General features: G+C 53.8%; 4 protein-coding genes across 4 annotated transcripts; 3 read left to right on the top strand and 1 right to left on the bottom strand.

Moving 5' to 3' along the window:
* Nucleotides 1–3,898: 3,898 nt before the first annotated feature.
* On the top strand, nucleotides 3,899–4,719 carry TRIREDRAFT_32149 (uncharacterized protein; the record flags this gene model as incomplete). Its single annotated transcript, XM_006965520.1, has 2 exons — nucleotides 3,899–4,171; nucleotides 4,234–4,719. Coding segments are annotated over 2 exons (759 nt in total), but the record flags the coding sequence as incomplete, so codon positions are not given.
* Nucleotides 4,720–5,127: 408 nt separating this feature from the next.
* On the top strand, nucleotides 5,128–6,074 carry TRIREDRAFT_48366 (uncharacterized protein). Its single transcript, XM_006965693.1, has 2 exons — nucleotides 5,128–5,712; nucleotides 5,789–6,074. The coding sequence occupies exons 1-2, from the start codon at nucleotides 5,173–5,175 to the stop codon at nucleotides 6,065–6,067; spliced, it is 819 nt and encodes a 272-aa protein (XP_006965755.1). The 5' UTR covers nucleotides 5,128–5,172; the 3' UTR covers nucleotides 6,068–6,074.
* A 138-nt stretch (nucleotides 6,075–6,212) lies between these two features.
* Nucleotides 6,213–10,341, bottom strand: TRIREDRAFT_121966 (vesicle coatomer complex, alpha subunit; the record flags this gene model as incomplete). The annotated part of the gene is made up of 6 exons (XM_006965537.1): nucleotides 6,213–6,607; nucleotides 6,688–7,808; nucleotides 7,866–9,764; nucleotides 9,824–10,143; nucleotides 10,204–10,253; nucleotides 10,312–10,341. 6 exons carry the CDS (start codon nucleotides 10,339–10,341, stop codon nucleotides 6,365–6,367), a joined length of 3,663 nt encoding a protein of 1,220 aa, XP_006965599.1. The 3' UTR covers nucleotides 6,213–6,364.
* A 917-nt stretch (nucleotides 10,342–11,258) lies between these two features.
* TRIREDRAFT_62305 (glycosyltransferase family 24) lies at nucleotides 11,259–15,888 on the top strand (the record flags this gene model as incomplete). The annotated part of the gene is made up of 4 exons (XM_006965692.1): nucleotides 11,259–11,392; nucleotides 11,459–11,812; nucleotides 11,860–12,688; nucleotides 12,742–15,888. The coding sequence occupies 4 exons, from the start codon at nucleotides 11,259–11,261 to the stop codon at nucleotides 15,886–15,888; spliced, it is 4,464 nt and encodes a 1,487-aa protein (XP_006965754.1).
* Nucleotides 15,889–15,984: the final 96 nt, after the last annotated feature.

Below are 15,984 nucleotides of genomic sequence, written 5' to 3'. Positions count from 1 at the left end.
AATGCCAGAATCAGCAGCAGATGGTGGCAACAAGGTTGGGAGGCCAGATCCAAGTGACCCGTACTGACCAAGTGTGGGAAGATTGGTCAGGCCACCATTGGAGACCTGGGGATTGGGAAAAGGCAGTGCGCCTGTTGACACTGGAAGAGAAGATCCAAGCTCCACGCCGCTCGGCAAGCCTACGACAGTCTGGACAACCGGCGTGGCCATGCCATCTGGACCTACTGTTGTGATCGTAATGCAAGACGTAGAGAGTCCACTTCCAGCAGGAATCGCAGAAAGTTGTCCCTGAGGAAGGCCTGTTTGGGCCGGCACGAGTGAAGGATACCCAGGATTGGTCTGAACAGGCAGAGCATTGCTCAAAGCGCCAGTTGGGATGACAACGGTCTGTACAACGGGTGTGATAGAGCCATCTGGTCCCACGACGCCGACGGTGATGCAGGTTGTGGCCAGATTGCCTCCTTGGGGAAGACCTGAGACGCCTTGGGGGAAACCGGAAGCTTGAGCAGGTGGCAGAGACAGTCCAGTGGCGGCGGTGGGCAGAGCGTTAGTTGGAAACACGACAAATGTGGACTCAACAACTGTGGGAGCACCATCGGCACCCAAGACAGTGTAGCTTGTGCAAGTCGTAACAGCATTCGCACCAGCATTCGTTGTCAGCTGTGACGAGTCGCCAGGGAGTCCGCCGAATTGGCTGGGGACTCCAGTGACAACATTGGCAGGATTGGCACCGTCAGTAGGACGAGGAACAACCCAAGTAGTTTCAACAACGGTAGGAAGACCATCCATTCCTAAAACCGTATAACTCGTACAAGTCGTGCTACCGCCCACACTCGCGGCAGCGGCCGATCCAGTAACCTGAGTCGGGAATCCGGTGAGTTGATTAGGAAATCCTGTGACCTGGTTGGGGAATCCAGATACTTGATTTGGAATTCCAGAGACTTGGTTCGGGCCAGAGATACCTGACTGTGTCGGCGCGGGCACCAGCCAAGAGGACTCAACCACTGTTGGCAGTCCATCAGGGCCAAGAACAGTGATCGCAGTATGTGTTGCAATGACTGGTCCTCCAGGCAAGCCCGTGATGACACTGGGGTTCATTGAAGGCTCAAACGGAAGACCAGATGAGAGACCGGAAGGAAGTCCAGAGGGAAACCCAGATGGGAAGCCAGACGGGAAGCCAGACGGAAAGCCAGACGGGAAGCCAGATGAGAATCCCGACGGGAATCCAGAAGTAAATCCAGATGGGAAGCCTGATGGAAATCCGGATGGAAGCCCGGCTGTGGCTGTTGGCGAGTTGACCCAGGTGGAATGCACGACAGTGGGAACGCCATTGGGCCCCAGGACAGTGTAGCTTGTACACATGGTCTGACCAGCTGTTGGCAAGACCTCTGTGGCTGCTGGAATAGGGCCTGAGGTAAACCCAGGAAGGGCAGTGGCGGCTGTGGGAAAGGGTTGACCAGCACCATTGTTGTTGGCGTTGGTGGGCTCGCCGCCAGGGAACTCGAGAACTGTTGGTTTTCCATCTGCGCCAATGACTGTCACTTGCACAGGTTGGCTGCCATCCGCGCCGGTATCTGAACCACTTGGCGACGTGTACTGCGATGGTTGCTGGCCAAAGGTCTGGGAAGGATTGCTGGGGAGACCGCTGGGGAGACCGCTGGAAAAACCGCTTGGATCACCATATGCAGAATTCTCAGGACCAGAGGTGCCAACAACTGGTCCAACGCTGAAGGATGCCTGTCCGTCTGATGGAGTGGAAAGTGGTGAGCCGTTGGGCCAAGAGCCTTCTGTGTCTGCAGGAGATCCAGCAGGGAAGTCGGCTGATGTCGCAACAGGGTCAGAGGCACCGTCAGTGTAGACAGGGGATGATGAACCATCAGAAGTGAATGAGTCTGGTGAATCAGGATCACCGCCCCAAACATCAATAGTGACCGTGGTGAAGGGTTTGACACTGGTGTGTGCTGCCTCGACGGACTGGGCAGAGGAGATCCAGGCCGGCGTAGTTGGGAATCCAGTTTGGTGGGCAGTCTGGTCAGGGTCAAAGCCATTGGGTTGAGTAAGTCCAGAGGGCGTAAGATGGCTGGTAGGGTATACAGTGACAAAGACAGTGGTGATGGCTTGCAGAAGGCAGGAAGACATATCAGGAGCTGAACCAGGGGCATTGGCAGGGAGGCCAGCAGCGGAGCTCTGCGGATCACCACCTGGAAATCCGTAGGCGTTGCCATTAGGATCACCATTGGTGCCGCCAGGGGGAGAACCACCATTGGGAGAACCACCATTGGGAGAACCACCATTGGGATAGCCGCCATTGGGATAGCCACCATTGGGAGAACCACCATTGGGATAGCCACCATTGGAAGAGCCACCATTGGGATAGCCGCCCGGCAGGCCACCAGAGCTGCCATGAGGACCATTGTCCTGGTTGCCGTCATGCGATCTGCATCAAAGTTAGTCAAATGAAAACAAAGAGAAAGGGATGACCTCAGACTGTACCCGTAGTCCACTTGAGCACTCGCGTACTGCGCTACGGTGCCGGCCATTAGGACCGCCAAGGACGTGGAAACCCGCATAATGGGCAGAGGATGGTTGGCGGAGTTGACGTGAGAACGGGCAATCCGTCAACGGTGGAGGAGGAGGACGTGAATGAGTGACAGAAACAATGAACCGGTAAAGAAAGGCGCGGGCCGAAACGAGAGGAAGAAGATGAGGTGAGGTGAGGACAAGAAGAAGAAGAAGAAGAGGGAGAAGAAAAAGGAAGAGGAAGAAGAGGAGAGGGGGAGAAGAAAAGGCTTTGTGGGCAGAGAAGCGCACGAGGTTGGCAAGGAAAGAGCGTCCATTGTGCCGATGGCGATTGTTTGATGCGGTCACTGTAACTGAGGAAGGTCCGACCTCTTTCTCTGAGTTGGCGTCGTTGCTGGCGTGTGCCTGCCTCGAAAGAACTCGTTCCTGCCATGCCATACCGCTTATCGGAAAAGAAAAGAGGAGTAAATGGGAGAACATACAGAGGCAGGAGCAGTCAGCAGCCCACAGACTGACGTAGTGGCATCATCTGGCTCAGGAAATTGAACACCATGAAGGGAAAGAGCAGTCGATGCTCGCTCAACATCGGAGCAGCGCACGTCACCGGTCTCGCATTTCTGGTCGTATTCGCGTTTTGGCTTTGTTCAGGTATGCCTTGATGCTTTCCCTCGATGTGTTGACTTCTCGGGGTGGGCAAGGGTAGGTAAGGTATGAAGAGATGCTGCCATGGTGGTGTAAGTGCAGTGTCCGAGAGGCAATCTCAGCTGGATGCCTTCATTGACGATGAGTCGCGCCCTCATTCGGGGCCATGTGCAGAGCTTCAGACGATACCGGCACTGCAATGCATCGACGTGATTGACATCAACATTGGCGAGTCTCGTAGAGCAGTTTCTTTGGCGATACGGTCAATTTGAAGAGAGTGAAGCAGTTGGATACACAGCCAGATGTCTGTTGATGTTCAATTGGCGCTATCCTGTGCTGCCATTCAAGCCAATCATGTCCGGGAACGGTGCCACATCAAGTACATCCAGCAAGCAGCATGGTGATTGGCGAGCTCAAGTACCTACTAGGTACTTAGGCATGAGGTGCCTTGGCACATGCTCCAAGTGTCTCTCTGTAACACCAGACCCGAAAGGTTCGTGGTACGTAGGAGTGCATCGCCACGACGGGCTTCCTTTAGGCATCACAGCCAGCCTCACCTACCTTGCCTACCTACTCTAGCCTTTCATGCCTCACCATTGCTGTCAATGAGACAACCATGTCTTCTCCAATGCCGCACAGCAACTTGCTGCCACCTCTCGGAGCGCATGTCCCCACTGTCACGCACTGCAGCTATCGACCGTTCATCTACCTCAAGCGCGCAGCCCTTGCGGCGAGCTACCCGATTCGCGGCATCTGGTACTTCTCGCGACACAGAGAGTTCTGGCCTCTTCTCTTTGGAAGGCTGCTGCCTCTGTCTCTGATCTCGTTCTTCGTATACTTTGTTCTGTTCTCGTTCGCCTTCCTTCCGCAATTCTTATTCCTGGCCATCTTCCATGGCTGGGGCGCGTGGGTTAACGCCGTTGTGCTTGTGTTGGGTGAAGGATTGGTGATCATCCAGGGTCTCTTTGAGGGCTTCTTTGTCGATGAATGTCGAGTGGATGTTTTTGACGTAAGCCGAAAAGCCCAGAGGAAATCCAGCCATTCATTCTTCAGCTAAAGTTCCATTTCCAGGCCACTCTTATCAATCTCTCACTGAAAGACTTGATCTCTCCTCACCGCATCCTGTTCGAAGATGCACCTAATGCAGTCAAGATGCTGGGAAAGCCGACAAGTTCGGCAACCTTCAACCCGTGGAGCACGATTCAAGTTGTAGAGCTCATATTCTTCCTCCCTCTCAACCTGATCCCCTATGTCGGAACAATTGCCTTTATCGTCATAACCGGGACGCGGATGGGGAAGCTCTCACATCACCGCTGGTTCCAACTTCGTGGCCTGTCAAAGGCAGCGCAAGCGAAGGAGATCAAGAGCCTTGAGTGGGAATACGTCTTCTTTGGGACTGTAGCCATGATTCTCGAGCTTATTCCTGTGCTTTCATTCTTCTTTCTCCTGACCACGGCCGCAGGTGCAGCCATGTGGGCGGCTGATCTAGAGAAGTCGAGGAGAAACGAAGCAGAATCCAGCGCTAGGCAGGGAGCATTAGCACGGTATACAGATGACCTTCCCTAGGCTTTGAGGAGCAACGGCAACTCTCTAGGTCAGAGATGGTCTACAGATGTATGGATCAAGAATTACTCTAGAGTACTATGCACCATATTCTTTCGCAATGATATTGCAGACGCAGTCACGTCTACAGATGATTTTGCCTCTTGTGAAGCTGCATGCTTGTCTACATAAGAACTTAGCTCGAGAGCTGCCCAGCTTAGTCATGATTCGCACCTACCGCCCACTGTTCGATACCCGTCTAACACCTCTTCGTCATCGTTCAGCCTAGAATACCAACACCTTGAAGCCACCACACATCAACACCTGCAAGTCTCCGTACGGCCACAGTCACTTCTCAAAGCGCAGGCACACCGACGCCCAATCCGCCACCTGAATACTTTCTTTCTTGAAAAATTCGACGACCCTTTCAACACGACTCTCAGTGGTAGCAGCAATCTCTCAGCAACCATGGCTGACCGAAGCCTCGCCCAGATTCTCGCCCAGCTCAAGCAGGCCCCTCAGATGAGCTATCCTGAGGCCAGCGCCCTGCTCTCCAAGGCCAAGCTGATCCTCCTCAGCCTCAAAGCCCTGACTCCGACATCCTCAACGCCCCCGAACCTCCTCGCCCTCGCCCGGGAGACGTACGAACAAGGCGCCCTCTTCTCCATTCGCGCCAAGAACGCAGATGCCTTCACGCGCTACGTCCAGCAGCTGCAGCCCTTCTACGAGCTGCCGTCCGTCACCCTGCCGCCCAACATCCCCGAACGCAACAAGGTCACGGGGCTGAGCTTGCTGCTGCTCCTCACCCAGGGCCGCTACGCCGAGTTCCACTCAGAGCTGGAGAGCCTGGCCAACAGGGATGGTGGCGGGACCGACGTCGAGGGCGACCGGTATCTGGGCTATCCCGTTCGTTTGGAGAGGTGGCTGATGGAGGGGAGCTATGACCGAGTATGGAAGGCCATGAAGAGCAGCGAGGTGCCCTGTGACGAGTACAGTGTCTTCTCCGAAGTGCGTATCCCCCCATGACCCGGACGTGTTATTGTTGCGTTCCATGACAGATAGCTAACCGGAAGGATGGCAACAGATTCTCAAGAACCAGATAAGGTCCGAGATTGCCAGCAGCAGCGAACGAGCCTACCCCAGCCTTCCGATCAGCTCCACCAAATCACTATTATTCCTCAACTCAGAAGGGGAGGTCATTCAGTTCGCCAAGCACCGCGGATGGGTCGTTAAGGAGGGCCACATCTATTTCCCTAACACGGCCGCTGATGGCAGCGAAGACGGAGCTTACGCCAAAGACGTGAGCCAAATGATTATGGAGAATACGCTGGGCTATGCTCGCGAGCTGGAAACGATCGTGTAGAGAATATCGAGTCACATGCTTTGCTTTTGTTTTAGATGCACCACCTCACAATACACATCAGCATACAACGTCATTGGTTAAGCAGAACAAGATGTAATAAGAGTCTAGTACGACGGCATCGAGCATGAGTCGTGAATGAGACTTAGATGGCTTTTCCACTGATCCCCGCCATCACTGCACCCTCGCGGCCGGCAACATCCTTCGATGCCATTCAGTTATATTCCGTGACTATGATACTGTTGCGCCCCTTTTGAGCCCCCTCTCTCCTTTTAACGAGTCCAAGCCCAAATTATGTGTCTATGAAAACAATCTCAAGCCGCTACCGTGCTTACCAATCTCGCAAACTCCGCACACCCTACAAACAGATCCCTTGTAGCTCGAGTGATACTTTGAGCCATCAAAGGCACACTCTTCGTATGGGGCTCCGCTGTAGATGGGAGTATGGCTGGCGGCACAAATTTCAAATTCTGCAAACTGGTCAAATTCAATCTCGATGCTGTCGGTCGGGTTTCTCTCGCATTGAGCTTTCGTCTTCTTGGCCTAAATTGGAAGCCATTAGTATCAGAACCGAAAGGGTAGAATAGGCATCACTGTCAATATGTGTGCGGCACTTGACTTACGTTCTCGACGATTTTGCTCGAACCTCCATTCGCGATGATGCGGTTCGCGAAGCCCAAAGCAGAATTATAGTTCTTGCTCTTAATTGCCACTTTGATAGCGCTTAGCAGTGCAATCTGCCTGTGAGGCACCTCAATCTTGGGAATGGTGAAGTAAGCAGCAAGTTCTAAGCTCTTCTTCAGTTTCGCGGGGTCTTGGGCGACCTCATCGGCCGAGCCAAGGTTTCTCCTGGCAAGCTCAATGTTCATCGCAATGGTGTATTCCCTTGCTGAAGCAAGCAGCTTCTTGGCTTCCGACACTTCGCTTTCGCTGGAGACGGCGTTGACCAAGATAGCATGCAGGATACCCTGGAAGATCTTGACGCCGTCTTCCAGCTTGTTCGCCTTCATCGAATCGTAGCCCTTTTGCAGATCATTCGAGGCCAAATGCTCAAGATCGCGCGGGATAATGGGCAAAACCTTTCGTAGGTCCGTTTCATCAATAGTACGGCGAACGTAATTGACCAAGGGAGGCAGGTTGGCCAACGCCGGAAGGAAAGTCTTGGAAGATCGATAGACCTCCAAGAATCGGGGCTTCAGGGGGCCGAATTCGACTGCGCCCACCTGGCGATTCAAGAGCTGCATAGCTGATTCAAATGAGCCGCCAGCAATGTGGTCAACAGCCAGAGGTGAGTTTCGTGCCCAGGCATCAGCCTCACAGCTTCCAGCACCGCCGGCTTCCGCACTGTCGACATTCACAAAGTCGTTCTCGATCTCAGGGACATCGTCATCACCCATATCCCAGCCTGCTGCATCGTCATCGTCTTCGCCAGCGATAGCAATGAGATTCTCTGCCGGTTCGTCCTTTGCGGCATGCTCGGCGTCGACGCCGTTGGCAGCACTTGGCTCATCCTCCAGTGACAAGCCTTCAACCTGGCCAAGCAGAGCGCTCTCAAAGTAAGACTGTGAGCTAGCCTTGGTGGGCCAGTTGCTCTTGAAGGTCGACACCACGGGCTTCGGTGGCACCAACGGCTTGCCCAACGCAGGCATGGTTAGCTGCTCTTCTGTGAGACCAGAGGCCTCGAGGATAGCTTCGCATTCTTCCTCCAGCCCGTGGGATTTGGCCGTAGTATACGCAAGGGGATCTATATGTAACAATTAGCAACCTATTTCCCGTAGCGAGTACAAACGAGTCAACTTACAGAGATCAATCTCCTTCAGCATCTGAATGCGGTCCTCGACATCGCCAAGGTACAGGGCGTTCTGGAATCGCGCGGTAAAGTCTCCACGATGCTCTGCGATCTTGGCCATTCGAGCAAGCTTCGAGTGGTCGCCTGTTGTCAAATAGAGGAACGACAGCTTGTCGAACTGCTTCAGCTTCTGGTAGCACATCTCCACAATCTGGTGGTTGCCGTGGGAAAGTGCTTCAGTAGCCAGTCGAGTCCAGAACTTGGGCTTGTCCAGTTCCTTGGCCATCTCCACAGCAACTTCCAGATTGCCGCATTCAATTGCCAGATCGAATCGAGTTGTCGGGTCCTGGACAAACTGCAGCGCAATCTCGGGGTAACCCTTCTTCTGGAGGTAAGAAATGATGGATTGGCCAACAAGGCTGGAAGTGCGGATGATGTGAAGCATTTCTTCGTAGTTTCGCTTGACCAAGGCCATCTTGAAGCGATACTCCGTCGGGTCGATGCGCAGAATGCGAGGCTTCGCTGCTCTATCCAAGCAATAGACGTTGCGGCCCTTGACGCGCACGAGGTAGACGGTCTGATCAAGAGTCCGAACGATACCATTGTCGCCATTGAGCAAAGCATACTTGACATGGTTCAGGGTCGAGTAGAGAAGAATGCCCGCATCATCCCAAGTGGCACTCTTGATGCGAATAGTCTCGTGCAGAGTGCTGATTTGCTCGAGTGTCTTTGTGACAATGGTCACGTTGTGTTTGCTCAACAAGGCGGCGTAAAGGCCGTCGTTGGACCACACAATGTACTTGACGCCGTTGATGGAAAGCTCTGCGGTAGTCTTCTTCTGCTGGATATCGTACAGATAGACAGTCGTGGGTGTGATGATGAGAAGATTGCCCGTGCCTCCAAAGTAGATATCAGTAGTCCCGGCCGGAGGCTTGAACGAACGAGCTGTGTTGTTTGACAGATCCTTGATATCAATCGTCTGGTTGGCAACGTTGAGGACAGCGAAGCGGTTTCTGGCGACAAAGATGGCGGAGTTGCCCGACCCGCGCTTGGACTCTGACGGCTCAATAGCGCCAGAGCCATCTCTGGGAAGGTTGACCAATTCGTAAGAACCACCATCGTTAGGGGTGGTTACGAGGATAGACCTCTCAGCGGGATTGTAAGACAGGGTCCGAGGAGTAACCCAGGGGCTTCCAAGCTTCTTGAGCGACAGCAGCGTCGGGCTCTCCACATCCTTTTGGAAATCGTAGGACTTGACGTGCTTCTCTTTGGTGATGTAGAAGAGAGTGTTCTGGTGGACTGCCGAGGCAGGGCGCTCGCGTTCCAGCTTGAAAACCATGACACCATTGTCATGGCCGGCTGCGAACAGGTTGATCTCGGGGTGAGCCGCAATAACCCAGAAGCGGTCGTTCTCCCTCTTGAAGGATTGCACAGCAGTCCTCTTGTTGAGGTCCCAGACACGTATCGTCTTATCCTCTCCGGCGGACAGAATCAGGTCCTGATGGGGGTGGAACAGACAGCCTGAGGCGTTCTGGAAGTGCCCGCGGCACGTGTCGACTTCCCAGGCCTTGGTTTCACTCATGCGCCAGAGCTTGACTAGGCGATCGTCGCCGGCCGAAACGATCAGGGGCATGGTAGGATGGAAAGCTACCCAGTTGACTCCACGGTCGTGGCCTTCCAGGACGAATTTGACGACGGCATCGGTGTTGCCGAACATGTCCGTTTGATTTTGGTTCGCACGCGCGATTTGGTCCTCGTAGCTCATGGAAGTCGGTGCGGAGTGCTTCTTCCGAAGCCCGGAGATGTCCCAGACACGAACTGACTGATCAAGCGAGGCCGAGACCACGAGATCTTCCTTGGGGTGGAATTGGGCGCACATGGCATAGTGGTTATGGCCGGTCATGGTGCAAACTGAGAGCGAATTAGCGATCTTACGCAGACTCCCAGCAGCTTACGAGATTGCAACATACTCAAGCTACGGTTCTGCCAGTTCCAGATTCGGATGGTCTGGTCATCGGAGGCGGACAGAATCCATGGAAGCTCGTGGTGGAAGAAGACGGTTCGCACGTAATCGAGATGGCCGTTGAGTGTGAAGAGACATCGCCGGGTCTGGTACGACCAGACTTTGATCTTGTAATCGTCGCCACCGGATACAAAGAGCGGCTGTGTCTTGTGAAAGTCGACGCCGCGGACCGGACCATCATGCTCCTCGAATCGATCGATCAACGTGCCCATGCGGTAATCCCAGAGCTGGATTGTGGAGGAGTGAAGGGCGACGAGAATCCATGGTCTAGTTTGCCTGATCAGTGCTCCGACCAATATCGCTCAGCAAGGGGAGGCACGCAGCTACCTTTTCGGATGGAACGCGATTCCTTTGGCCCTGGACGACTTCGACTCAAACTGGAGGGGCGTCAGTTGAGGATCCCGGAGCCGAGCAGCTCTCGGATAGGCAACGTACCTTGGTCAACATTCCTGGGGAGGACTGCATTCTGGCGGGCTGGGGAGGTCGCAGCCTCGCGCATCAAAGGAAAAAGGAACGGATAGACGGACAGACACCCGTACGAGAAGATGTAGACGACTGGCTTGAGAGGCCTCGATTGACGATGACAGCTATTCAAGCCTGGCCAGAGAGTCAGCATAAAAAGGAGCGAGATGGAACAGTGCAGTCGTATTGGCCAGCAGCTTCCAATTGAGTATCGTGTCCATCTCCAAGGTGGGTATTGCGCCAGCCGCAGCCCCGCAAGCTCATTGGCCGTGACATCTCACCGCCTTGGGTGCCTCACCCCTCTTATACTGCATATCTGCATAAAGCGCTACTTGTTTACTGCATACCCAACAAGCGGACACTCTTGCTAAGGGTCCTTTGAGGTACGGTACGATGATGCTGCGCTTGTACTTTTGATGAGAGCCGATTGCTGGAGCAGCAATTGTACCTTGGGCAAACGCTGCTTCAATCAGACAAGCATCACGGGTATCTACCTAGGTACTGTACTATCCATGTGACTTCTATACTGATCCCTCAGTAGTAAAGGCGTTGGGCTACTGACAAGGCTTGGTTAATTGATTCTGTCGTGGTTGACCTTGTTCATGTCCAGCTGCAGATTGTGGGGGAAGCTTTGATACAAGTACATGTGGCGCAACTATTGGTGGCCCGGCCTCGCATGTAGCGATTCGGGATAGCTGTCCCCTACGCTTTTGGACAGCTCTTGGGAAACGACTCGATTACCGACTTTTCGTCCATTGCATTGTTCTGGTCACAATTTCCTTACCCCCGTTGTCTTGATCCCTGCCGTCGCGATTCTAATTGTCTCGTCAATGGTACTGCATGTCTGAGAGACAGCTTCTGGAGGGATCATCTCGGCCGTCGACGCCTCTTATATGCTCCGCCCATCCTCGTCACCTATCATGACACAGCATCGCTGGTGGCCATGGAACCTGATATGCGCCCTCCTGCTTGCTCTGCAGGCTCATAGCACTCCCACGGTGAATGTGGGCATGATTGCAGCTTTCCCTGCTGGCCCATATCTCCTCGAGCTCTTGTACCTACCTATCCTCTCAGCCCTTTCTTCCTTGGACAGGACGAGCGAGTACTGAACAGTGGACAGAGAGACCGCAGCAGCAGAAAACTCGTCGTCGTACTTCCCACTGCTAGACCGAATTGCGGCCGGACACTTTGCCTCAGCCTCTACCGATGCTGCGTTGTACGCCCAGGTTCTCGATGCCTTGCAAGAAGACGGCAGCCTGTCTAGCCCCGAGGCGCTGTCGACATTCAAGCTTGCTTTATCTTTGCGGTCCGCTGCCCCTCGGATAGAGGCTCATTATCAATACTACGCCACTGCCGTTGCATCGGCAGTGGATGATGCCGCTGAGCCAGGGTGTACCAACTGGGTACTGCTGGAGGGAAAGCAATACTGCACTCCGGAACTGGACAAAGTCCATAGGGAGGGACTGTCTTCTCTGTCAGTATCTGCACGATGGCATGCATGGCAAGCTCTAATATCTGAAGTAGACAAGCAAAGGATCTTCCATTCGATCGAACGCTCGGATTGGGCAAAGAGGCCATCCTCTATGCTGACCCAACTTCAAGCTCCTTTGGAGACTTCCATGAAGCCCTATCCAAAGCCGCGAGGCAGGGCTCCTTGACCTACCGCCTGAGGTATCGCCGAAGTGAAACTACACATGCTTCAAACCTACCCATTAGCGGCTATGGCGTCGAGTTGGCACTGAAGAGAACCGATTACATTGTTCTCGATGATCGATCGCACGATGAAGAGGCTCACGCTGACACCCTCGCTTCTGCCACCAGTCTTGATGACGATGAGGATGTTGCTGATATCAAACCATTGGCATCGTCAGATCTCTCGTCACTTGGACTGAAAGCGGCATCGTTCATACTCCAAAGCGATAGGCCACTGGATACATTGATAAAGTTGACCCAGGATCTGCCCAGATTCCTAACATCAGTTGTTGCTCATAACATCTCGTCGCAGATTGAAGAAGAATTGCAAAGTAACGGCGCACTCGGAGTGCCGGAGGGCATGAACGTCCTCTTAGTGAACGGTGTTCAGCTCATTGAACGTCAGATCGAGCCATTTGCCCTCATCGAAAGGCTACGCCAAGAGCGTAAACTCATTGACGGCTTCCGCGCCCTCGGCCTTAGTGGGAAGCAAGCAGTCTCGATTCTTGGCCATCAAAGTGTGTCTCTCGCCAAGGACTCCGATGAGCCGCTGCGATATGACTGGACCGATCGTCTCGAGGACGGTCGAGTCTTGATCTGGTTAAATGATCTCGAGAACGACGATGCATACGAACACTACCCAAATAGCATTGCCTCGGTAAGCCGCAACAGACTTCTGAAGAGAACTTCATCATTGCTGATTGGTTCTAGCTGTTGCAACGAGCATATCCTGGACAACTACCTCCAATTGCGAAAAACATCTTCACTCTTGTTGCACCTGTGGATTTTACGAGCGCAGAGGATGTCTCATTCGTTGCGCAGTTGTTGTCTTTCGTTTCTCGAGGTATCTCTGTCAGATTTGGTCTGGTTCCCCTGACTTCCACACCGGAGGCCGCCGCCAAAGCCAAGATAGCCTATCACATCTTGGAGAATTATGGCATCCGCGGGCTCGTTAGCTACCTAGGCCGGCTTCAACAGGCTGCTTCAACGTTGAGTAACGAGGAACTCTTCGCAGAAATCACGGCAGACCATGAGCTCCTTGAAGACTCGGAAAAGATGACGCTTGGGGAAGTTCTTGAAGCAGACACATACCAGCAACAACTCAAGCTTGCTCAGCAATGGGCTAGTCGATTGAAGGTTGACACGCCCATCCGGCCAACCTTTTTCAACGGCCTGTCAATTCCTCGTGACGAGAGCTGGATGCAAAGATTGGGGATGCAAATCGGCGAAGATCTTCAAACGGTTCAGAAAGGCGTGTTTCATGGCCTCCTCACTGACGACGACTGGGCTCCGGGGCTATTCCTGAGCAGAGCAATCACCAGAAGAAACAGCTATATAACGCCAGACGACGAGAAAAAAAGCCTCAGGGTGCTCAATATTGACAAGGTCTATAAGGAGCACGCCAACCTTTTCGAGGCCGTCCCTGTTCTCGAAGCTGCTGCCGAATCGCAAAGGGAAGATTGGGCAGTTGTGACTGTCATCGCTGATCTCACAACGACGAGCGGCAAAGAGCTGCTCCTATCCGCCCTGGAGTTCAAGCGCCGTAATCCCAGCATCAGGATGGACATTGTTCATAACCCCTTAGCTGCTACTGGTGCCGCTTCAGCGAATGCTGCTCTGCAGGCCAGCCAAGGATTACTGGGCGATATCCAAAACATTGACGAACTGACAAACCTTTTGCAAACGCATTCCGAAGACTCTATCAACGACGGGTATTTTGAGGCTCTTGAGCAGTTCCTCGGTGCCTCCAAGATACCTTCGGGAGCCCGGATGATTATTCTCAATGGCCGAGTGATTGGACCCATCTCTGAAGACTCCCAGTTCGATGCCGACGACTTTCAACAATTCCTGGAAGTCGAGCGAATGAGGCGTATACTTCCCGTCTATGGAGCGATCGAGGAACTTGGCCTGAGCGACAAGCTGGCGACTCCATTAGACGCCGCTAGGTTGACGTCCATCACTGCCCTCTCTACGATTTCCGAGTTGCCTGAGGGCATTTTTGAATCAACGTCATCGGTTCGAACCACTCTCTATGACAAGTGGCAATCAACTCACACAGCCATTGAACGAGGCGATGAAGAAACCGCAAGCATATTCATCGTAGGCCTCTTGAACCCCGTCAGTGAACAGGGCCAGAGGTGGGCTCCCATCTTGAAGGTCCTCTCTGAGCTGGAAGGTGTCCACTTGAAGCTCTTCATCAACCCCATGAGCAAGGTTGATGAGCTCCCAGTCAAGCGCTTTTTCCGTTACGTGTTGGAGTCGCAGCCGTCATTCGACGAAGAGGGAGGCGTCCGGGGTCTAGTGGCTACCTTCAAGAACCTGCCATCTGAAGCCTTGCTGACAGCTGCGGTCGATGTGCCCCCCGCATGGCTCGTTGCGCCTCTGATCTCGGTCCACGATCTTGACAACATAAAATTGAGTGCGGTGAAGACAGCCGTTCATGCAACATATGTCTTGAAGCATATCCTCATTGAAGGACACTCGAGGGAGGGTAAGGGGTCGGCGCCACGAGGTGCCCAATTGGTTCTCGCCACAGAGAAGGACCCTCTCCTTACAGACACCATCGTCATGTCGAATCTTGGATTTTTCCAATTCAAGGCGAATCCTGGAGTCTACTCCATTCGCCTCAAGGAAGGCCGCAACACTGAGGTATATGAGATCGAGAGCATCGGTGCCCAGGGATGGAACCCGGTTGCTGGCGATAACGGTACTGATCTCGCGTTGATCGACTTCCAAGGCGTAACACTGTACCCACGTCTCAAAAGAAGAGCCGGCATGGAGATGGAGGATGTTCTTCAGGAAAAGGGGCCTTCGAACAACATTGTTGCTAAGGGACTCAAACTGGCAGAAGGCCTCTTTGGCGGAAAATCAAACAAGAAGTCGGTGTCTGCACAGGAACACGCAGAGATCAACATCTTCTCCGTCGCCAGCGGTCACCTCTATGAGCGCATGCTGAACATCATGATCGTCTCGGTGATGCGTCACACAAAGCACACCGTCAAATTCTGGTTCATCGAACAGTTCCTCTCCCCATCCTTCAAGGAGTTTATACCACGCATGGCCCAGGAGTACGGGTTCAAGTACGAGATGGTGTCGTACAAGTGGCCCCACTGGCTGCGGCAACAGAAGGAGAAGCAGCGAGAGATCTGGGGCTACAAGATCCTGTTCCTGGACGTCTTGTTCCCCCTGTCCTTGGACAAGGTCATCTTCGTGGATGCCGATCAGGTTGTGCGCACCGACATGATCGAGCTGATGAACCTCGATCTCGAAGGCGCCCCCTATGGCTTCACTCCCATGTGCGACTCTCGCACCGAGATGGAAGGATTCCGCTTCTGGAAACAGGGCTACTGGGCAAACTACCTCCGAGGCCGCCCGTACCACATCTCCGCCCTCTACGTCGTCGACTTGAGGCGCTTCCGGGAGCTCGCTGCCGGCGACCGCCTCCGCCAGCAGTACCACTCCCTCTCCGCCGACCCCAACAGCCTGGCCAACCTGGATCAGGACCTGCCGAACCACATGCAGTTCCACATCCCCATCCACAGCTTGCCCCAGGAGTGGCTCTGGTGCGAGACGTGGTGCAGCGACGAGAGCCTCAGCCAGGCCCGAACCATTGACCTGTGCAACAACCCGCTGACCAAAGAGCCCAAGCTCGACCGGGCGAGGAGGCAGATTCCCGAATGGACTGCCTATGACGAAGAGATCGCAGCCCTGAGACAGCTCTTTAAGCAAGAGACGGGAATTGCCGGCAAAGAGAAGCTTGCGGACAATGGGGACTCGAGAGCAGCTGAGTCGGGAGCCAAGAACACAAAGAGCCGAAACCTTGAGGGTGACAGACCGCACACAAAAGACGAGCTGTAGAGAAGAGATTACACGCCTACCGGAGACATCAACATCAACACTGACACGCTCCTCAGAGCACCCTTCCTGTTTGGCTACCTCTCCCGTAGGTAAATT

The sequence above is a fragment of the Trichoderma reesei genome, assembly GCF_000167675.1.
Source record: "Trichoderma reesei QM6a unplaced genomic scaffold TRIREscaffold_10, whole genome shotgun sequence".
NCBI classification, from domain to species: Eukaryota; Fungi; Ascomycota; class Sordariomycetes; order Hypocreales; family Hypocreaceae; genus Trichoderma; species Trichoderma reesei.
Note: the sequence above shows the minus strand (reverse complement) of the source record. Positions and strands in the feature narration are given on the sequence as shown.

Bases quoted from the DNA above. Each gene is read 5' to 3' on its own strand.
- TRIREDRAFT_48366 (XM_006965693.1), top strand. From the start codon at position 5,173: ATGGCTGACCGAAGCCTCGCCCAGATTCTCGCCCAGCTCAAGCAGGCC. The intron at 5,713-5,788 runs GTGCGTATCCCC...GGATGGCAACAG, and splicing joins AGTACAGTGTCTTCTCCGAA to ATTCTCAAGAACCAGATAAG.